The 24,135-nt window shown below is 43.1% G+C and overlaps 2 protein-coding genes across 3 annotated transcripts in view; both read right to left on the reverse strand.

Moving 5' to 3' along the window:
- mgat5 (alpha-1,6-mannosylglycoprotein 6-beta-N-acetylglucosaminyltransferase) overlaps positions 1 to 20,582 on the reverse strand; it is a 67,403-nt gene extending 46,821 nt beyond the window's left edge. The window contains exons 1-3 of the mRNA XM_062380389.1: positions 20,461 to 20,582; positions 7,406 to 7,884; positions 3,648 to 3,812 (exon numbers count right to left, since the gene is read on the reverse strand). Coding sequence (XP_062236373.1) covers positions 3,648 to 3,812; positions 7,406 to 7,646 — 406 coding nt within the window. The 5' untranslated portion in view covers positions 7,647 to 7,884; positions 20,461 to 20,582. The remainder of the gene's footprint in view (positions 1 to 3,647; positions 3,813 to 7,405; positions 7,885 to 20,460) is intronic.
- Positions 20,583 to 23,053: 2,471 nt separating this feature from the next.
- clic5a (chloride intracellular channel 5a) overlaps positions 23,054 to 24,135 on the reverse strand; it is a 5,846-nt gene continuing 4,764 nt past the window's right edge. For both annotated transcript variants that reach the window (XM_062380538.1, XM_062380539.1), the window contains exon 6: positions 23,054 to 24,135. This exon is cut by the window's right edge and continues 83 nt beyond it. In XM_062380538.1, coding sequence (XP_062236522.1) covers positions 24,054 to 24,135 — 82 coding nt within the window. In that variant the 3' untranslated portion in view covers positions 23,054 to 24,053.

The raw sequence follows: 24,135 nt of genomic DNA on the forward strand, positions 1-24,135 counted from the left end.
ATTCAATCATGGCAGATTTTTTTTACGGCATTTTTGGCCATGAATTGCAAAACCATCTCGCCAATTGAACTCGGAAACCATTTCCAGTTAATAGGCCAAGTCATAATGTCTCTATAGTTCATTCTGGCTTTAAACTGTGGTAGAGGAAAAACTATTAATATTATTACTCGTGAAAAATGATAATAAAACTGTTTGGGGCTTGAACCCAAGTTCTTGCAGCTTTCAGTAATTATTCTGCTGTGTAATTTACATTAGCCTGCAGGGTGATGAGTGTCTGGATTCACGCTGGTGTTTTACAGCATGCAGGGGCTGACAGCATATCTCAGTTACTTATCAGCACCGAGTGGGTTCATGTGTACGTGTGTACTTTATTAGTATCGACCTGCAGGATGAGGAGGTAAACAGACCCTCTATAACATAATGGAGAGAACAGACTCTGCTCTGAATCCAGGAATGAGGCCCATGAGGTGTTTTCAGTATAAAATGAATGCCGACTCAATAGAATCCTTGAAATCCACCTTGTCTTCCTCCTCTGGGCGAGTAAGAGCATAGAGAAATGTCTAGAAAGCACAATAAAGGTCAGGGATCAATGACGTAACAAGTTCGGCATCTGAAATTCTATCCTCGTCTCGTTCCTTTGTTGACATTAAGGCTTCGGATCTCATCTTTCACTGTGACTGGCAAACAGAGTTGCAACGGGATCAATAGGTGAAAGAGACAGAGCAGTGAGGACGCCCTGAGCTGTGAAGGCACAGGTCCCTGTTTACTGAAAAAAGGCGACTGTGTCACGGAGACTGAGCACTGCGAATCAGCCGTGTGTCCCCGGCAGTGCAGCAGAGATTCAGGCCACGTCGACAAGTTGAATCACTCACAAGGGATGAGAAATACATCGTAGCTGCAAGCAACCAGCTGACCATTCATTACTTCTGTAATGGGGTGTCTTTGAGGCCCAGAGATGAAACACCCCTGTGGAGGTTGATCAGCTTCATCAGTGGGACACGTCAAGCCAGAGTATCACAGGCGGCTGTCGAACAGAGTCCCATTTGCCTCCTGCTTATCAGCGACCAAGGCCAGATCGACTTGTTTTCATCCAACAAGGGTGTTCCGTGCCCGCTGCCCTCGGCTAAATGCGATGCTGCACAAGGCCGAAGCTATTCCTGTGCAAAGGCAGAGCTCGCGAGGCAGAACGGAAGAATTGTGGTGTGTTAACACCGCTCCTCAAACAGTCACTGTGGTTTTCACTGCGAGGGAAGGTCACATGTTTTTGTGAGATCAAAAGAATACGACAGTGTTCCTCAGTGTGTGCACAGCTGTTTGTTCACACCATCAGCTGAGTGGCATGCGACTCGGTGGAGATAATGTTGGTGGCATAATGACAGAGGTCAACATGAGGCTCAGTGTGAGGTGTGAGGCTTTGTTTCTGATAAAACAGTGAGACAACCTATGATCTTTAAATCGGTAATAGATTAAAAAGACAGTATTTGGGGTGTACGTCAATGGTTTTAATGGCCCCCAACAGTGTGATAGCTGTTATCATATAATCTTTCTTGCATCCAGTATCAACAGGTATCCCAGCCCCTTTAGTCCAAGGTCATCGGGGGGTTTCAGTATACACCTTTAGGCTGTCAGTTGAACGTTAGGAGGCTACACGTTCTGATGGTGTTAACTCAGTTGTATGAGTCAAGCAGAATCCACAACACTATCTTCTTCTGCAGTAGTTTAATGACACATCACTGGAGAATGTATGTCAACACTAGTTCCCTGTGTGTCTAACTCCATCTGTTTACATAACAGTAGTGGATGGAAACACACAATAATTCACATTTTCTCTTCCCAGATTTTATAAAAAAATGTGCGTGCTAATTTTGGATGGAAACTTCCCCTCAACCCATCCTCGACTCTGGGCCAGACAGAATAAAATCCAGGCACAAATTGAGAATACTAACAAGGCCCAGGGATGGGCCTTGACATGCCAGAGTCCTTGGCTAAAATGTATACAATTGAGGTGGAAATAACGCGGTCCCAAGGCTGCTGCTCCACTCCATCTTGATAGCAGCCTCTCTGAAAGGCAGGCATGTTCCCTCACTGTCCAGAGTCTTATCTCTGTAATTGCCTTACAGTCAAGGAGGAGCACTGGCCAAGCTGGCAACGGCGCTGCCTGCCACCCACTCCGAGACAGGAGACATGCTCTAGTGGAGACTCTGGAGTGCTTGGCGCCTTTAGTTCATTTCCAAGAGAGATGTGGGCGCCACTCTGTCAGCTTGACCTGCATTCAGGATCCAAATGTCGCCTCTCGAGGTACGGGAGGAAGTGTGAAGCAAACAGGGCGCCTCAGCTTTATTGACATGTGTCACGGATTGAGGCACAACTGCCACAGAACAGTGGAGCTCGACAACAGTGCATGTGATTGGTGTCCACAGCGGCTGGATTGAGAGCTGACATTTACTGAGAATATTGTTCTACAGGAAACCCTTCTGTTGTTTCTGTCTGAAACCAATCCAGTGAAATGCACTTCAGGTCTGACTAGACTTCCAGCCTGTCTGCGACACGTCTGTGAATGATTGATTAAGCATCCTGATGCTGCGCTGGGTGTTTGTGAAAGGAAAACATAGACGTTTCATTTTCATGCAGCCTCAACCTTTGTTCTTACAAATATTTCACACACCTGAAAATACTTTTGACAGGTGTGTAGGTACAGACACACACACACACTAGACAAAGAGACACCTGTACACTGTGTTCCTTCACTTGCTCAATAAAGAACAAGTAATACACTCACTCTGTCAAAGAGCTTCAGGTACTGTATGTAATCCTCACACGGCCTCGTGTTGAAAGTCTAGGACAGGCTCTGATGTTAATTGTCTTGATAATGATCAGTCACTTCCACACACAGCTCATGTCCATTAATGAAGAGAACTTCCTGTTATCCTACTGGAGGTTTTAAAAGAGGAAAACCTGACAAAGGCAGCATCAACCTTTGATAAGAGACGGCAGCGCTGCAGCTTCCATGAGGATTAGATCCATTCAAACGTGACTCTGTGCGACCCCATCGGCTTAATCCATCCCTGCATGCATTGCTCCCGAGCACAGACTCCACATTCCTCCTGCTAAACGCCGCGCACAGGGCTGAGAGCAGGTCCCACCAGGAGCCCAGGAAAACCAACACCTCACTCTCTCAACCGGGCTGAATTCATCATCGGAGTGCTGGCAGGAAAATCAATGAAAACTAATAAAACGGGTCATGCAGTGTGAACAAGGGCCTTATTTGAATTATGTCCAAGGATGCGGTCTACTGCTATAAAGTGCCTGCTGTGCACAGGGCAATACTGACTGAGTTGGTTTTATGCCTTGGGAATGTTTCTTGCTCTAGGGAATATGAAATGGCTTCTCTTGTTTTTCTCCATTTTGTTGTTCTACAGATGATAATTGGAAAGTCTGTTAATAATAATTGTTATTCATCCTCTGCCTTTGAAATGCAAATGTCTCCAAGAGCTACAACACAGTAGTTTTACATACACAAAAAAACATAGAACACAAATTGGAAAAGCACAAAAAGTATAATGTCTCCTTTAAGGCAAATACGTGTGCTTTCCTTCTTTTAAAACATCATAGGCAGACACAGCAAAATGAAAAAACACAATACATACCTGCCACGTTGACCTTCTCAGAGTTGGTGGCACTGGGAATGGCCGTGCTGGTGCCAGTTGTCAGGTTTCCCACTGTACTGTTGTAGCTGTTCTCTACCTTTGACTCTAGCTTGCCCAGCCTCAGCATGATGTTATCCAGCAACACTGCTAGGGTCTTCTTCAAGTCTGCAAGAAGGAGTATGATTAAATTATTAATATTCTTTATTTCTCCACCAGTAACGATTGTAATTGACAAACAATTTTAGCATCTGAAAATAAGTGGTTTGAATTCAACTCTTTAAAATCTCAATATGTCCCTTTTACTTGTATTTCAGGGGCTTAAATTTAGACAAAAACCTTCCTGAAGCTGCCGAGGATACTTGATGAAATTCTGCCTGAACTGTACAGATTCTTCTGATTGATTCCAATCAGCCATGATTAATTATTGGAGCAAGGAAGCGTCCAATTCTTTCCTGTAAATGACGCAGCTGCCTGGAGTGGGGGGGAAATTGCTCGGCGACATTTCAATCTCCATCTCCCTCCACGACAAGTCATTGGATTGCAGGCTTCCGGCTTGAGGCTTATTTAAATGCAAAATAGGAGCCGCAGCGTCTCTGCAAGTGACCTTGCTGTTTAATTTGGGTCTTTGCATTTCTGTGGGCATCTTTCTGTGCAGGAGCATGTTTCTGCATAGGACACAGCTAATGGCAGAGTGGGCATTTGTCTGACGCAGTAACCTGCAGCCACTACACTGACATTTAGAGAAATGTTAAGTTGTTTCGAGCTGCTGTACCTTCTCCAGGCAGCATCACAATTATTATATTTGCAAACGGCATCTCTCTGCAGCCAGGAACTCCTCAAACCCACATGTTATCATTTATGCATTGGCTTCTATTGTATGTGTTCAGAGCCGGACTCAGGGACCATCACGCTCGATTTCCTCAGATGACGATAATTGCAGCTTGTCTATCACATACGAGCGCCACATTTTCCCTCACTGTGATGCATTTGACACGCCGGTTCTTATCACGTCAGAGAGATTGGCGAGGGCACCAACGGGGCCTGGCACGGCGCACCAGCCCGATTCGTGTGAAGACGAATGCCCGAGCGTTTGTCTGATTTGGACGAGCTGCGCGTGCCCGGGAGGAGTCGATATATACAGAAATCAGCCGAGTGGGACCAAGGGGACGCCAGACGGGAAGCTCTGTGGCCGTGCCAAGCTATCTGAACAAACGGCACTGGGCAAGAAGAGTTGAGTCCAGATTTAACACTCAACTCCAGGACATGGGCCTGCCTCCATTGAGCGGTGGAAACTATGTCTAAAGTGCAATAATGAAAACTTTTTTTTTTTTTTGTCCTCTTGTACACTGACACAGCTGCTGGGTAACCAGATGAGTAATAGCGAGCCCAGGGACACATTTCTGCTTGTCTCAATATTTCTTAACAAGGTGAGGCAGTTGCAAAACTAATCCAGCAGCAACAAACACCCTGAACTTCCCTTTGCTTTTAAGAGTGGTGTCATGACACGGCATGGCTCATTAAGGCCAAGACTTGACAACTATGACATTCATCCCGATGGTTTATCGTCATCTGTAAGGCAGCGATCTCCAAATCCAAATTCCACTGAGGATAACACCAACGATATGAGCTCAGACAACCCCTGGCCATCGCTGCAGGGAGCTGGATTCCCCTGAGTTCTCGGTAAACAGCAGAGAGAACAAGTGCAATACGAGTCCAAGCCACCAACGAAATCCACCAAAGACGCTGAACAAGTGCAGAGACAGGAAACAGAGTCAGGTGGCTTGTCACGCCCAGACACGCAGATCAGTTTCAGGAAGGGTGGAAAGGAAAAGGTTGTATCCTCTCTCCTCCTCATGTGACCTCACAGAGGGGCAGGGAGATGGTATGACAGCATCGTAAAGAAAGAAGGGTTCAAGTGGAGGGATGTTGTCCACAGGCACAGATCCAATAACTCATGGAATCTCCTTAGTTGCCTTCAGACGTGAACCAAAGTCCAGACAGTTTCTTGAAATCTTCTGGAGCAGCTGTATGTGAGAGTATTTCACTGTGTTTTGTTTTATCTCTTTCGGAAAGTGATCTTTAAGAAAAGATAGCTATTGTTAGCGTGATTATTATAAGTGTCCTTGCTCCCGAGGTTATAAGTAGTCAAAATAAACTATGACATTTTGTTTCTGAGTTAAAAAAAGGCACCTGGTGAACCTTTCAAAGAATGAGATTTTCTAAAAGATGATAAAAGTGATAAGCTCAGGTTTTCAAGAAAGTAAAATCGCAATGCTTTAACAGATGCTTTTAAAATAGCAACTAGTGGGAAGAGTTTTGGAAAAAAATAGATAAAGCTTGAAAAAAACATTGCTGTAATCATCGTAAATCATTTTCAGACGAACCTGTCTTCAACCACTCGACAACATTCGAGTTGCCTGATACTCAGACGACATTTCATGCTTTTCAACAGGTTTCTAACAAACAGTCCAAACAATAACACCACGCTCCAACTGGGCTTCCAACAGGCTTTCAGCAGATCCAATATTAAATCCACATGCATTAGCTCTTCATGTGTAATTTACGGGCAGCGGAGGAAAACCCTGTTTCCTCCTAAACTCATTACAAATCGTATCAAGGCAAATCATCAGGCGAAGAGTGAACACAGGGAGCGCCGAGGATCTTGCTGCCTCCCCTATCTAATCAAGCACATGAAATGGATTTTGATGTGATATTGGACTGCGGTCAGCAGGCTGTGCCGCAGCTCCAACAGCACCGTGAAAAATCAATCCATCATAAAAACACAGCAACACAAACCGGACAGGAGGCTGTTCCCTGGAAAGTTGGACTGATATCACAGGAAAGTCTCTGGACGTGGGTTCGGACATATTCACCCAAATGAATCGCCTGATTTACAGAAGGATAACTCCAACTACGCAGATATTTATTTCCTCGCTTATCCTTTATTAATAATACCAGGCCCTATTGAATTACACATGACTAATTCTGTGATTTAATATGCCAGATGTCAAGGTTTGCTTTTCAATAAGCAGCTCAGGTTTTTGAGCTGCTTGACATTTTCCACGCTTGCATAAACCCAAACGCCCTGTAAACGTAATCTCAGAACTCTATGCAAATACCGCACTGCTCTCTTCAAGTGCCCCCCCCCCCCAGGCTTCGTTTCTTTCCACATTCTCAGGGAGCTGATTTAATCTCCAGGAGCTTTACTGTATCCTGTTGTTTCTCTGGGTATTAGAGAACAATCAATTCCCATCTCAGGTTTCTAATGAAGCCTCCCATCGAGCCATACGGGTCTATTAATGGCATGAATAACTTATCGAAGGTTCTTCTGGACCTGTGCTATTACATTATTAAGCTCCAATGTCGCTGAATCATAGTAAGATCTCACTGACAGGTTTTTCTCGTGAAAGCGATAGAACTATTCCATCTTCATTTTAAAAAGGAAGGGAGAGAGCAAAGAACAGCCCTACAACCCCACTCTGCTCTCTGTTGACGACATGATGATAAATGAAAGTATGGATCATGTAACACCAGTTAATGCTGTACATTAACTATGATAACAGCAGGCTGGAGCTTAGTTTATGCTTGCTGTTCGTGACCTGCAGGCTGAAGAATCGTAATAACTGATCCAGCAAGTCAAGCTGGAAAAACCTGTTTGAGGATACATATTAAAAAGATACTGCATTACAATCAAGTTCGGAATCGAGCAACTCACTCTAAAGTCTGAGTGAGTTGGGTCACATGAGCCGGCTACTCACCATAAGCGGTCATGGTACCGACATAGGGCCCGTCCATGACGCTCTGGTTCTCCTCAGCCAGAGCTTTGATGTAGCGCTTGCTCAGGTCCAGGATCTGCTGCCGCAGCACGGCGCTGTTCTCGTGGCTGGCTCGCTGCTGGATGGTGAAGTGCAGCAGCATCATGCCCCAGATGAACCCGAAGCTGACCAGGAAGAAGCCCAGCTTCTGGGAGGACAGCTTCCACAGAAAGGGTGTCGCCATGCTGGCTTCACAGGAGTGGGTTGTGGCGGGGGGGGTTTATCAGGCCCGAGGGAAGGTGTGGAGGTCAGGGGAGGAGAATCAAGGGGGCAAACGGGGCATGGTCGTGTCAGTTGGTGTATCCGCGGTGGGTTTTCAGGGTTGGACTGCGGCTGGTTCGCCTCACCAGCATGATTTCTCCCTCCGAACCATCGTCATCGCTCAGGAGAAACACGAGGGAGCGAATCTGACCTGTCGCATCCTGCAGAGAGACAGAGAGAGAGATGGAGAAAGAAGAGGGAGGGAAGAGGGATGAGTGGTTAGCTGGTTTGTCTGCTGAACACAGATAAAGAGGGTGTGTCTTCTCCCCACCGCCAGTCCCACATGCACGTGATGACAAATCAAAAATTGTCAATCAGAGTGACTCAGCACCACCAGCCGTTATTCCGTTGATTTTACCGATAGGTACCAATGTTTGGAATCTGATTTCAAGCACAACACGACCTCTATGACCAGACCATTTCTCTGAGGTTAAACTGTGATTCAACAGGATTCATTTCAAAGTGTGAGAATTCACTTCACAGCCACGAGTTCATTTGAATTCTGTTGGCCAACGGGAGGCTTCAGAAAGTGAGTACAGAACGGACCTCACAAACGTTACCTTACGCAGAGCAGCTGGTTTATTGCTGCAGTGGACCACACAGCACAGAGGGACACCGTGTCCCCACTGGAGGTCATTGAGTGAGAGGTTCTACGGGATGAACGCAGAGCGGTGACACCAGTTGACGAGATGGGAGAAGTCGGAGCTGGGGACTGGGACGGGCTCAGCGTTATTTTTGTTAGATAATGTTCATTTTTTACACATGGAAAATAACTTAAAAGCTATGACACAGTATCACATCTTCTCTTTTAAACTGACTGTCGGTTCTGGTGATATAGATTAAGTGTTTCTTGTGGCTTCTTGCTAAAAAACAAGATAATAAAAAACACTTCTATTCTGGAAGCAGAAGCGACACAGAGTCAGCCTTGTCTCGCTCAGAATGTGGGACGTCTATGATTGATGCTGCAGTCTGGAATTTATGTAAGAGAGTTTATAGTTCCCTGAGAATATAAACATTTTGAAAGTCGACAATCCATCTTCTGACAAGCAGAAATGCAAATTGAATCTTAAATATGCTTGTTCTGTTCTTTTCACCCTTTTTAGCCCTTCCACAACGAATGTTGGGTTAAAAATCACCAATTATCTTAAGTACTAATTAACCGATCAAGCATTTGTCTACAAAACGGTAAACATTGCATGTTTGGCTGAATCAAGAGTCAAAAACTCAAAATAAAAAATCATATTTTAACGATAAAACAAGAGACAAACTGCAAATGCTCCTATTGTCGAAGCTTGGAACAGAAAATAATGTTTGTTAATAATAACTAGGTGATACTTACTTTAATTATAATTAATAATCAGTAGGGGGGTGACCTACTGGTTTAAAACTGTATGGGATCAAACAATATCAATCTTCCTGTCCCTTTGTCGCTGTCTTATTTGAACCCTGGTGTTAGTTCATTGTACATTTGGGTCTAAAGTGTCATTTGGTTTCTAGAGTTTTCTCCCTTCAGGCTTTGTTGGTAATCCCAGTGAAAGTGAGGTAACAGCTCTATTCTCTGAATCATATCTGTGGCTTTCAGGTTGTAATCGAATAGCAGGGACTTTCTGGACCCACGGGTTTCCTGTGAATAAGAAGCCGTCTGAAGGGTCTGATTAAACTGACCTGGTTGGTTGAATGTTGGGGAAACTTCAGCTGGATTCCTGAGGGATTACTTTTGTTTTTGATGCCAATTTTGGTAGTTTGGAATGGTTTAACTGTCTGGTCGGGGGTGGTTTCCTCCCTGTTTTGCTGGTGTCACATGGTCAAGGTTTGGGCCTTGTCTCTCATTGATTTAAACATTATTGTCTCCCTTTGAGTCCTACCAACAGTACCAGGGCTGCTGAGTGAAGAGGTGGATACACTTTGAGGAAGGTGTTTGCATTCTGTCTCTTGTGGTGAGCGTCTGAGCTACTGTAAATATCACAAACACTTATCCTGTTACTGACACGCTGTTCTGCTTCTGTTTTCCGTTGTCTCAACACAATCATTAAAGTTGCTTTAACAATGTGTTGCTTGTAGACGCACACTTGTGGCAACGCGTAAATTACCTCTCTCAGCCTGCCATGGACTGGATGGTCCTGGCAGTTACATATTTTTACACTTGTCAAATTAGTATCTCTAACTTTTGTGCTGTTGAAAATCAAGACATTGAGGTTTTTGAAAATAAAAACATGGGTTGTTTGTTAGTTCTTGAACATGTGGTGACACACTGAAGTATTTTTCTTCTGTAAAGCCTGCTTGTTCTCATTGTGAAAACTTCTCAGTGTTGTAACAGTAATTAAAGGGATGACTTGGATTATTTGAAGTGTATTTGTATAAAGTCCTTCAACCTTCAGGAGATGGCGGTCGCCAAGCCCGCAGTTTGGAGAGGCAGCCACAGTGTAGGAAGCAAAGCAATGTATAACTCATTTGTCAAAAACAATTATTTAAGTATCTGAGAACTATATATACACTTATAAGCTTGACATTTTGTATTTAATACTACCTTGTGAGTTAAGCTTAATATAACTAAGCCTCAAGAAAATAAATAATTCATGTGAAGTGATAATTATAAGTAAAGACTACTTATTTAACCTCAAACATACTGACTGCAAATAAGTTCTATGTTAACACAACTTAACCTGCCTGTGTAAACGCTTCAGGGCAACACATTTCCACATGGATTCCTTGTCAACAAATTTGAGATAAAAGCAAAACGCTTATTCAACCAATATCACATTTCTAGATATTATACACATCCCCTTTCTCCACAGTGTGAAAAACCCCAGCAGGCTAATTAATGTAGACATTAAACTGAAATACGCTATTTCCATGCTTGCTATCTTTATTGCTGATTGAACACAACCAAGCTGGTATCAACACATTTCGCCCAAACCATCAAACCTTTGCCCATAATGCAAAACGAGAGAAAGCCCTACAGCACTTGTGGGGCTGTTAAATACTTCATCAGGTCTTTACTGACCTCAAAGCAATATATATATATATACACACAACTAAATCATTTCCCCAGGCTTTAGGCATTGAGCAACAAAAAAAGGAAATTTCAAGCACGCAATCAAGCCAGAAGAAAATAGATGTTAGATGTTCTCTCATCTGCATTCAACTGCTGTGGCTGTAAATGAGGCTAAGTGAGGGGAGGGGATGTATTTTTGCAGCCTTGCATTTCAACCGCGTCTTTCTTATGCTCTTTCAACCAGTTCGAGACCACGGCCGCCGCAACCGATGCCAAAACTTTGCAGTAGACCTGTTCACATTTGAATCATCTTTATCCGTCTTTTCCTCAGACTAATATTATTGCGTCTGAAGCAGAGCAGAGGTGAGTTCTATCAGCAGCACCTTCCCCGAGAAACACAAAAGGCAGAAACACAAAGGGCTCTTTTCACCTTATATCCATCAGCCTCAGAAATAGGTCAGAGACAGCTGCGAGCTGCTTCCGACAGGGCTGGAATCTCACAGCAGGTTATGACACACCATAACCGCTCATTCATTCAAGACAAAGGCTCGTGATTGTCCTCTGTGTGGACAGGGGTCTTTGTCTACACTTCAACAAAGCATGAAAATATACTGCGAAATCTATAAGGAGGAAAAATGCAAATCCCCAAATCAACTCTTGTTTTATATGTGTGGAGGAAAAAAAGAGATTGTGTGTATCTCTGCACCGCACTGTGAATTCATGAGACAAGCCCTTGGCAGTGGCGCTGTGCAATCTGCAGCGCTGATAACATCGGATGTCTCTCATTGCTTGGGACTCGGGTGGAGGAGGGCACCAAAAGGCTGGCAGAGCTCACTGGTTCGGGCGCCGACAAGGGTGGGAGGCTCCAGGGCTGTTTATCAGAGGGGGGGGGGGGAGCTGCTCAGACTAACCCCGCGGTACATCGACGTTAGAATCGCGAGCCAAAATCGACACGGAACACTGACTCAACGGTTTCTGAAGACACACACTCTCAAATCAGAGCTGCCTCTCTCGTCTGGCCTTATTTATTGTGCCTATCGGTCTTTTTTAAGACACAAACTGATCCCGCAACATCCCTCTTTATGTTAAGACGCTTTCCAATCACGCTATGGTCTATAATCTGCACATATAGAGACAATACACACGCAGCAGGGCATACATCTCCTCTCTGCTACCTCCTTTCTGATTCAGGATCTTAATTTGTCTGGCAGGGAGCCCTCTGGCTCTCGGCAGCAGCGGCCCAGTGGAAGTCGGTGTGTTGACAGCCAGCTAAGGTTGCAGAATATATGATCCTTTGCAACTTGAGATGATAACGTAACAACCTGCTGAATGATTTTTTCATTGCTGGAAGAAGTAGCACATAAAAACCCTGCCGGTTCGAGAGGCGGTGGAGGCAGAGACAATTGAATCATTCAAGCCTGGGAGAAACTGCTGTCCTCCCAGATCTGCTACAAAGGAGTTCCTCCTGTCGGGGGACAGCCGAGCTGAAATTTCAGCTTGAAAACTGCATTCGTCTCTCGGCTGATGGTGTCGAACACTCTGCAGCAGTGATAAGCAGAGGCAGACATGAAACGAGGAGGAAATTAAAATGTTTTTGAAAGATGGACGTGATAACTGTGACTGTGCAGTTTTTTATCTCACAAAAAAAGAAAATGAGAAAATGAAAATGATGCTTATTTTCTAAGGGATGCATCAATTTGCTGCCTCTCTCGTCTGGCCTTATTCAATTTGGCTTTAATAGGTTTCCTTCCAGTTTCACAGCTTTCTCGTTTCACACCTTGCATTGGTGACCTTCACAGGAGAAAAGCGTTTACCAGGAAAACTACTGAAAGAGGAAATCTGAATCTAAATTAAAAATCATCTAAATGAGGTGCAAATGTAAAAAACAAAATAACACACGCAAGTCTGGTGCAGCTAATTGCTTTTCTGAAGTCGCACAAGGAAGTAAAATTGACACCATCTGCTTTTAATCAAGGCGTTAGTAGGAAATGGTAAAAACATATGGATCTAGAAGGTCCAGCAGATGGTTGGTCATTTTTCTGTCAAGAATGCACCCAGTCAGGAGGAGGAGAGACATTTCATAACCTTACAGCACATCGACATCTGCGCTTTCCACGTTTCAGACGCCTCTTTCTCATCCTGAGAGATTTGTCTTCGTAAAGTTTCACATCCGTCACGTTCTAGAGACGTCATGAACACACACAGCGTGAATTGTGTTGATATTTACCTCACATATGCTTACTCTGACATTCTCTGGACATTTTACGAGGTGGCTTTCAGTTCTGCAAAATGGTTTTTTTTGTGTGTTTTCACATGTCTGAGAACAGTTTCATAGAAGATAGATACTAGGAACCAAAAACAAAAGATTACATTTCGTTGCTGAGAATTCCCTGTAAAGTCTATTTCCAATTTCCAAGGACTTAGCATTAACATAACTGAGGCAGCCTTGTTTCTCCCGTTTCCATCTTTAAAAAACACCTTTTCAGATTAACAAATACCTACAGGATTACTCCGGGCAATAGCAAAATCCATGTTTGCACTGAATTGCTATCTGTCTTATCTTTCAGCAATCAAGGCTCCTTGGTTCAATGTCCCCGCAGATGACTCTGGTTTATGGTAATGTCACAGGGATTCAAAGCAAACAATGATATTGCATCACTGTCAAATTAATCATCTACGGCTTTAATATATTTTCAGCACAGTCCTAATCACACAGCCTTTGACCTTGTTCTGTCATATGCTGAATTGTTAAGACCAGGCCAGATGGCTGGGCGAGGTAAGGGCTCTGTCCATTTCCTCTGCATCTGTGATTGAAGCTGAAAATATCTCTGTAAGTGTAGTTTAGCGGCAAATTCCATAAAGGTGAAGCTGGACAGGGGAAGGTCTATTTATTCCGCAGCGATAGTCAAGGTCTAAAAGAGAAAGCGGTCTACTGAACTAAAATAAAATACTCTGAGAGCTTGTTGTATAACCAAAGAAAGTAGTGAATAAGCTCTAAATCTAGCCTAGCCCATCAATTATGGATCCCCTTTGAAAAGGTATCCACTCTTCTCCTGAATATAGAAATGCTTTCATATAGCTTGACTTCTCAGGTAAGGTGAGAGCTTTCTTTTGGTGGTTACCAGCAGTCTTCTTTTTTTAAAAGCTTGTCAAGAATATAATTATATCCGTTGATCAATGAAAATGAATGTTAATACACCCTGTTAGAAATCAGATGCCCTTCTGATTCCACAACTTGAATCAGAGTCATCTTGACTTTGAGGCAATATCGAGTATCGGAGTGACTCTGTGATATTTGTCTGTCTCACCCACGAGTCCATTGCAAACAGGAACACTGTGCATTTTCATTTTGTACGAACTAAAGCCTGTTGTGACCTCTGAATGTGCTTGTGAGTTTGCCAAACCCATTTCTGGCATTTGTAAAATAAACTTGAGGAACTGAGCATATTTGTTCAGATAATTAATGTGGACAAATTGACTGTTGAATCTGTGAACATTCTCAGTCATGCAATTCATGGAAGGCAAATACTTGTCATCCTGGAAAAACAGGTACTAGGGAATTCAGTTTTCACTTCTGTTATCTCGCTACCAGCCCCACCCTATCTCCTGTGATGTTAGTGACACATATAGATGGAGGGTTAGGTAACGACAGCCGTTAACTCCTTGACCCCAACGACCCACCGGTTAGCAGGGAGGTTTGTGTCTAACATCACGACTCTAAAGACAGGACAACACAAACAAACAGTTATCCGAAATGAATTGACCCTCAGAGGATGTACAAAGAAAAGTGAAAGGGCCCTTGATGGCGAAGAGGTTCCTTTCAGTCTCATTCTGTATTTGTGCTGAAATTTCAATTGATAAAAAATCCCTTTTAATGATGCCATGAAAACCTTCCTCTTACCCAGACACTTGAAGATGATACAGGTTTTCATATCATCTTCAAATCATCTTCAAATATGGTTTCAAAACCAAATCCAGGAAAGAGAAATCCCTCATTGCCAATCAATCCTCTCCCGGAATGTACCAAGAATGTGGACAAACGTGTCCCCGACCACATTCGGTGCGTTCACACTTTTGTTCAATTCTGTCCACTTCTTATCGGATCACAAAAACCACAAGTTAACACAAGGTGTGTACGAGGCCTAAGTCTGTGCTCGGTTGGCTGTTGTGTTGGCGAAGGAGACGTGATTCTGATAATGTGTCCCCACTCCCATGGAGACCGTTGTGACTCTGCATCTTAATGGACTTCTTCATATAAGCCCCGCCTCTTAATTATTCATTAGGCCCTCCAGAGAAACATGCCCTGCAGCGGTTTGACCACCTTACCTGTGTGAATCCGGCTTGTAACCAGATATGATCAGCTAACGCCACGACAAGTTAGACAAGTTTGTCTAATATGTGAAGCACACAGATCTTTGTTAATTTGCTCTTTGTGGAGCCACTGGCGGCTTAAACAGATTAAATAGAACCAATTTCACAGTTTGGTCACATAAACGTTCACATGTTCCAATGGATTTATGAAGAGAAACAAGTCAGCCAGGCTTTAGCCAGGGAATGACAGTTAAACACTGCTCATCCACTTTGAATAGTGCAACGTCATGCATGTGAGTCTAGTGTTACACACCACGACAGGATGTTAAACCCTTAGTGGCATGAACACAATCACACAATCACCTCCAAGATCCACAAGAAAACCATATAATCTAATCTCTCTTTTTTCTTAACACAGTTTTTTTGGGGGAGGATGAGAGGACACGTTGCAGATTTGAATCTCAAAGTAAACGACAACATTTTTGATTTGACGATCAAATCAAACTTACTGCTCACGACCGTTCAACGATTTGAGTTGAACGGTCGTGAGCAGTAAGTTGGAGTGTCTCTCATTCATGGGCTCTCTCAGCCTCGTCATGTTCCACTTGGGAGCCTCTGATGAGTCACACTTAATACAGGGAGTTTAATGCCTTATCATATTTTGATGCTTTGCGGAAATGTATAGTTGATATCGATGCAACCTGGCTTTCCTGTTTTGATATATTATTAATAATTGGGAAACAAATCTTTGCAACACCACTGGCTTGTGCTCCAGGCGCCCCACTGTATATCTAATATAATATAATGCATATGGAGCTGCACATCCATTTATCTGAGTGGTTTCCTATTCACTACCTCTCTGTGTTCCTGAGCATACTGTCAACCAAGACAAGGGTTTTCATGGAGGATTTAAATGCATCCTCTTTTCACTCAGACAAATGTGAGATCCGAAGATGTGAATCAATGTGTGTGATGAAACAATCTCCTGTTTGTGTGCACATGCTCTCGTGTTGCACAGTTCGCTCTCACAGGTTCTACCTGCTTGCTGCATGCCCCTGCCAACGAGGTTGGTAAAATCTTTATGGATGTTTTGGCGGCCCATCAACCCTGCAGGATTTCCCCCATTGCTGCCATTGGAGAAATATTTTTGATTCATTACAAATCAGCTGTGGGGCAAATCAGACTATTGTGGGCCACTACGGTCTAGGTGATTAATGGAAAGCACTGCTCCTTTTCAATTATCATCCAATCCTTGTTTGTACTGAGTAATTGGAGCCATAACAATGACTTAACTTTGTTTAAATTTTCAAAGAAGCCCCGTGTTAATCCAAAGTACCAAGAAAGCAAAGGCAAGGACAGTTGTCTTCTATATCTTTAAAACTATACAAAATGAGAAACTATCATTTCTGGTGAATGCACATGACCGACACGGCAAACACCGACTTCACAGGATCTGCTCTAACCCTCCCCCTTTGTTCTCTCAGTGAGATTTCCTTCTGTCCGTTGCACCAACAAATAAAACTCAAGATCTTTGCATTGCATAGAACTTTGGATGAATTTTGTCATATTCACACTTCTATAAAACAAACACCTTGTACAGTTACTTGTTTAACTACTTGCCATGAGACCAGACAGAGAAGAATCTGAACCATGACCAATGAGATGCTGGTGTGTCACCACCACAAGCTTTTTTTGTTACAATAACACAAGTTGGTCTCATCACAAAATGCCAGGCGACGCTGAGTGAAATGAAAGCACCGAAGCACACCACTAAAATCAAAATCCTCTTCATGCCAAATCAAGCTAAAATATTTTCAGCTACAGCAGCTATTCTACAGATTAAAAGCAATTGCGATGTTATGCAATGAGACGCAGACATTCCCTCTGATATCACCCAGCCTGTGAGAGCTTTCACTGACTACACATAAATCCCCAACCCTCTGCACCGCACGTCGAACTCATAACACTCTCCCTCATATTAGACTAATCCTAATTCTGGTCTTCAACTCTTAATGCAAGTCCAAATCCTCTAAAACCCTTTAAAGGCGTCAGGAGTGGCAAAGTGTCCTCATTCCTTTTATTTTTAAAATCTTTGTGACATAAAACATAAAAACTCTAGCGAGACAAACTCCATGAAAATGTTCATTATAAGTTCAAAGATTAATCACAGTTGTTGCTGCGACACTGATGGTTATGACTAAGCCTAATTACTGACGGGCACAGTGGTTTACACAGGCTGGTATAGCTGACAAGTGTTTCTGTGACCACAGTTAATTCTAGTTGCTGCTCTGACAAGGAAACAGTGTGAGAAGACGTTTTCCTTATGTGACCGAGTATCGGTGCCATATTGGCAAATAATCACTTTGAGAATAAAGTCGTAACTCAGAAGGAAGTCATAATATTAAGAGGATTAAGTTTTAATTAAATGAGAGCAAAAAGTCACAACACAATATATTTTTGTAATAATCTGATATTCTCTCTCTAAAATGAGACGTACCCTAAATAAAGACTTTATTCTCATGATATTACGGTTTTATTCTCGTATTATTATGACCTTTAAGTGGCCTTTATACTCTGTCGTAACATACGCTGTATATATGTCTTCTGAAATTCCCTAATCTTCCTCGTTTTATTACCATTAGTGGATGTGAAAACAGCTCCTCAAGAGGATTTACTGGACTTTTTGTGACTCGCCTGGCCGAGGACCATGTCTCCCTCTGCAGCTCGAATGTTCAACACGGATAAATGAGCGCTTTGCAGCTCCGGCGCTCCAAACAGTGGACCGACTGTACGGGGTGAATCATGTGTGCTGCCTGCTGGGAGAGAGGCTCTTCAGTGTGGAGGGGTGGAGTGGAGCTCCTCAGTAACGTCCCCCCTCTAAAAACGCTGACTGAACACATCAGTCGGACCTTATGTATACTTTGTTCGGACCCTGACAATAAATAACACTAGAAAATAGGTCACTTCTTGGGATAGCGGACATTGGAGATCAGTAACCAGATCGACTACACAACTAAGAAAAGGTGTGTGTGTGTGTGTGTGTGTGTGTGTGTGGGTGTGTTGTACTGCGAGAACAGGAGCCCTTTAATCACAGAAAGGCCACGTGTTCCACTTCCCTGCATTGCATCCATCACCACAGCCCAGTTCTCCCCGACCCCTCCATCTTCCATCCCTCCTTCCTCATCCCTCCAACGCCTCCGCTGGCTCGCCATCCGAGCCCACCTACACAACCCCCCCAATCCCCCTCCCTCACACACACACATGCACACACACCCTCCAACGATTTCTTGCTAGTGAAGCATGCCACCGAGGCAAAGCTCCTTTTGCTCAGGATTTATAATCCCAAGGGCTCCGGCAAAAAGGCGACTGAAAGAACTCTTTATAAAGCCAGGGGCAGTCGGGGGCTCACCTCTCGATGGTCACTACACTCAGCATTTGCACGCAGTTGAGAATGATAAACTGGCTCCCGCTATATAAGATAAGGTTTACTTTAGTTGTACAAGAGGACACCTGCGAAACCCGTATCACACGTCCTAGCAGACAAAGACTGTTTGGCTTCGGCCCTGAAGAAAGAACAAACAATCCCATTTGAAGCCGTGACGATCGTAACACAAGATAAATCACATTAGCATGTCTAAATCTGATGAGCCTGCTAATGTCACCGACTGGAAATTACCAAAGCGCTTTTCCAATGAACCAATCAAATCCTGACTCATTTCACATATTTTGGTTTAACTCTTCCTGTCCAGATCCAGAGATCCGGTTCAGTGTTGAGCCGACTGAGCAGAGCCCACAGGGAGATAACACTATCAAATACATAAATGTTATTTGCAATGTGGGAGTTACAAACTGTGCTATTAATTGCACTTAGAGATTTTATTGTTCTTTGAGATCTCACTCGCTGCCACGTTGAAATGAATTTCAGATACTGTTACGGTTCCTAAATGAGGTTCAGCTCGCGCCCAGTTCAATGATTTCATTACTGGCATTTGTTTTGCTGACATCTGAGGCCGTTCTGAAAATGCTTTTCCTCATATTTGCTGCCAGAGCACGGTGCTGGTACTGTTTTTCTATTACGTCCAGCTGTTGCTGTTCAGAGGGAGATAGCAGAACAAGGTCATCGGCATAAAATGGAGACTTGGCCTCTTCATCTAAGGAGGGAGCAGCACACTGAACAAACCAAACATCCACTTAATTTAGATGAGAGGATGTTGGACCTGATAAACACCCTCTCTCGTGAAACTTGAAACTCTGGTTTTAAAACCCGTCTAAAGTCCATAAAACCTGCAGATATTTGAAAAATGTTTAGATTTGTGAATGTTAATTAGCGGGTGTGTATGTGGTCATGGTGCAGTGTTTTGACGGGAAGCAAAACAACACAGGGTTCATTAAGGACCTCTAATGTTTAGAATAGTGCAGAACAATGTAAGTAATAACTGTGTGATAATGATAAAAACTATTCTGCTTTCTTAAATCAAGCTTTTACTTCTGGGATAATAGCTGCCTTGTTTTCCATTTATTTCAATGGGTCATGCTTGGTCTGGTAAAAGCAGTAAGACTGGAAAACCCACGGTTGTTGCCTTGTGGGTGTGATAGATCCTTGCAGATGATATTTCCTCATGTATCATCTTTTTCACCATCACATCCTGGAGCCCAGTGACCGAGCAGATGATTCTGACCCTATGTTTCTGTCATACATCTGTAATAACCAGGCTTCCACTCAGCTCAGGGCTTCCAGAGAATACACCCCCCAAAACGCAGCAATCCCCTCTGGAGGCTGGAACACGTCTCCTCCGGTGCAACAAGCCAGTGGCTGGTTCTCCTGCGTTATAGAGCTGCTGGAAAGAACCCCCCCTCCCTCCCCGGGGACAGAGCATCTCAGCCCGGGTTGAAAAGGAGGAAGGTCGCCTGTCAGTGATTGACACTCCGCGGTGATTACCAGCCAGCACCGTCCCTCCTCGTGTAGATAGACCGGAACCATATACATTAGCACACGCAGCTAAAATGGAAGCTACATCATGTGGGGCTAATGTAAACACGCACCTCGGGGGTGATGCTACATTAGCTCCTGATAGAAGTGTCACTTGTTGTGAGTGCTAGCTAAACCTGCCCGGTGGTAACAATAGGACCCCCTGTTCGCTGCGGCTCCGACCGCCCGCCGCCCCCCCTCGCCCGGCCGGGGGAGAGCCCGGCTAGCGTTCGAATGTGACCGGTTCCGTTATAACTCGTTCACAACCCCCTGTGTTAGCCCCGTTAGCTTTCCTCCGCGGGCTCCGGGGCTCGCTCCACCGACAACACACGCACCCGACGCCGCAATGACAAGTCGCCCACATCCCTAAGAAAAACACAACACACACACGGGGCTAGACGTCCTCTGCAACCTCCTCCTCCTCCAGACGCGTCGGTGTTCCCACTCAGCCGCGGGGCTTACCTCGTTATCAGCGGCGTGTGCCGGCGGTTCTCAGTGAGGCTCCACAGCGGGGACAGGAGGTAGAATCCCGGGGAAGGGGCTGCGGAGGCGCGCAGAGCAGACTGCGGAGGCTCCGTCCTCTGCACGAGCCTCAGTACGCTCTGCCCACCGGAGCTTAGGGACTGTCCACCTGTTACCGCCCCTCTGCGTTTTTTACATTCCCTCACTTCAACTTCAATTCAGGTTTTACATTTCAATACATATGACGAGTTTACAAAAATTATTTTAGGTCTACTTTTGGTATAACTAATATTGCTTTAATATCTGTTATTTTATATCATAATAAGGCCTATTTATATAAATTCACATTTTGCGTTTTTACCCATCTGCTTTTTTACTCTCCCTAACTTTACCTTTAATTATGCCTTTACATATATACATTTACTACCGGAACTAAAGCATATTATTTAATAATCTACTGTAATAGTATAACACGTATTGGAAATACTTGTTTACACAGAATACTCATAATGAGTAGTATTATAATTAGTATAAGTAGAGTGAAATTAGTAGTAGTAGTAAATTTGCATTTTACATCACCCCACTGCTTTTTTTAACATTTGATAACATTTCATAGCAAATGAATGTAGAGAAGACTTCAAACAAACCATTCAAATTCTAATAAATTACGCCACAAATTACAATTCAATTCATGCTTTCTGGTTTATATTTAATTCATTATTGCTGTTACTTTTTTTATTTACATGAATCTTGCTTTAATATTTGATCAAATAGCCTATAGAACATCACATATAGGAAAGAAAAGACTCCATGCTCTTGTTGTTACACAGCAATACAACCTTTGTGCGTACTGCCATCTGCTGACTGTCAGACGCTACAGCATGCACTTAGTAAAGGGCCTCCTTATATATATATTTATGGGAGAGCGGGGTACTGTGGGACATTTTTTACATTTGCACCCCTCTAGGCGAGCTAAAATGATATATCAGTAAAATGTACACATTTCCCATTAACTCAGGATGTTTTCTAGCAATAGAAATGATCAGAATGTCTTCAGGACAAAGGGCAGTGAAAATATGATTGTTTTAAAAAAGTGGTCTTGTGTCCCACTTTACCCAAGCTGCGGGGTAAAGTGGTCCACTTACTTTTTCCACTTTAAAACTGCCATAACAACACATATTGTAATAGTTAATATCCTGACAGCTAGATTGACAACCACTAATATCGGACTAGTAACAGAATCATGGGGATTGGTCAATTAAGCACATTTATGATTATTATGATTCATGTGATCTCTTGCAGACCCTAGCTTACCTGCACAATGTGTCTCTGTCCAATTGGCAGGGACAGGGATATTGTTTTTCTCTGCATATTCAAATGCCAGTTCACGGCACTTAACTGGGGCAAGGCCATGGAACTGGTCAGTAGTTGTTTCCAGTGTTTGGCTCCTCCTCCATCTCATCTGTGAATATTCTCTTTACCTCAGCTACTGCACCCCAGGCTACTTATTTTACTTCCCCTTTCTCTTTTTTCTTTATGAATCTTTTGAGGGTTGTCTTATCAATATTTCTATCCCTTCCAGCTTTTCTTCTACAATGTTTATGACATTACAAATAAAACATATATAATGTAATATAACACTAAAATATGTAAAGAGAGACAGGGTCTCACTTTATCCCACAGTATTTGTCCCACTTTACCCCACATCCACCATTTTAGAAAGAACAACATCTCTTATCAATTCAGGCTAATCTTCAGCTAGAATCAATCACATGGTTTTATATGTTGGAAGTTCACCAACATGTATGATATCAGTTTTTCTACCTGATTCAATTTGTTTTGACACAACAGTTGATTAAGTTCAAAGCAAGAAAATTTACTTTTACATGCAAAAAACACATTTTTGTGAAAAAACGTACTTTCCACAGCACCAGCTCCAACTTCTCCTTCATGGCAAGGGGGGAATGGGAGGGGCTTGAAAACATAATGGTCACATGACCACAAATGTGTTCCATTGCCTAGATACAGGGGGTGTCTCACATTACCCCGCTCTCCCCTACAGTAAAGGACATTATAAAAAGACATGTATAACCCAATTATTCAGTGACATGATTATTTTTTGTCTTATATAGTGCATGTTAGACGTGTATTCCCCGGATCTGCATCTTCTCCCTCACCTGCTAACATGAAAATAAGTTAAAATACTGATATTGATAACACGTATGATAATTAAATGCAATAAACTGTCTTCTCAACCATCACAGGAAATAGACGTGAGGGAGGAAAAGAGGATGAGGAGGAGTTCAGGCCCTTGCATCTGAGATTTCTCCTTATCCATTCCTGCTTTCTGATGGACTGTAATCTCTCATTTTGTTGTGTGAGCAGGACACGTTTACATACATTAAGATTCAGTAAGAAAGTTTCCACAAACTTATTCGCTGATAGTTTTTTCTCTAGGAACATTTGAGCAAACACAACAACAACAGCTCGATGTGCCTGGAGAGTTGCTGTCGATATCCACCCCTTCATACGGGCACGCACATAAATCATAAATCGACCGTTTGGAGTGAAAAACAACAACTCTGCTGCTCAGTCTCTGAGAAAATAGTTTTATTATTCCAACAAGTGACATATACACAGTGGGGTTTGCGGTTCTAATCATCAGAAGGAATATAATTATCACTAATAATCATTTACAGACATATTTATTATCATCACAAAGATTCAGAAAGCAGACGACATCCATAATTCCCATTTATATCATATTCAAATATATATAATTTACTGTACAGACATAAAGAGCTGAAGGCAGAGGAGATGCCCACTGAGGCACTTGTCATTAAAATTACATTCACTTAAATCAGTTTGTACTCAACACAGCAAGAGGGTGAACTTTCTATATCATCAGAGGCTCGTTTATCAGATTGAATTCGACATTTTAATCTGAGAGTAAATTGAAAATATATTCAAAGGTAAAATTGGAAGTAAAAGGGATGACGTAGTTAAAGGAGATGAGTCTTTTCCCCATGAAGACAGAGACATGTCCAAAGTCCACAAAGCTGACGCCATGCCCATAAAAGACAAACGACTTTGGCTGGAAACAGTCTTAAATGTATTTGTTCAGTTTAACCAGTTAAAGCAGACGGAACAATGTGCAATTTAATGTCAGACATTAAGAAAAGGAAGGCCGCGACACATCGCTTTGGCTGGAAACAGAAAAATAACAAAGGGAAAATGATCAACCCTGTTTTATGCATCCTGCATAAACAGCAGATTAACTGTAACCAGACATAGGTCGTTCTAAAGTGACTGATAATTACTGCAGTGGTCGGATGAAGCGCTTGTTCCTTATTTACATATTTTACCTCAACGAATATAAATGAACACAATTTCTGAGCAGTTTAATCACCACAATCAAACTTCAATCAAATGATCAGGCCTCCTCCATAAAGCAGTTGCAGAGGCATCAGACCTTTGGACTGACTCACAACCCTTTAAGCTTATTTCAGCATCAGTGCTACACATCCTGTTCATCGCAAGTAGGATTTTAGTTGGAGAAAAAAAGTAAAATAGTGAGTGTGACCGCGACGCGCTCACTTCCCCAGCCTCTTGGCCACGTCCTTGTAGGCGAGTTCGATTTCCGCATCAGCCGCGCACGTGTTGGTGAACTCGTCT

This window comes from Platichthys flesus, chromosome 22 (assembly GCF_949316205.1).
Source record: "Platichthys flesus chromosome 22, fPlaFle2.1, whole genome shotgun sequence".
NCBI classification, from domain to species: domain Eukaryota; kingdom Metazoa; phylum Chordata; class Actinopteri; order Pleuronectiformes; family Pleuronectidae; genus Platichthys; species Platichthys flesus.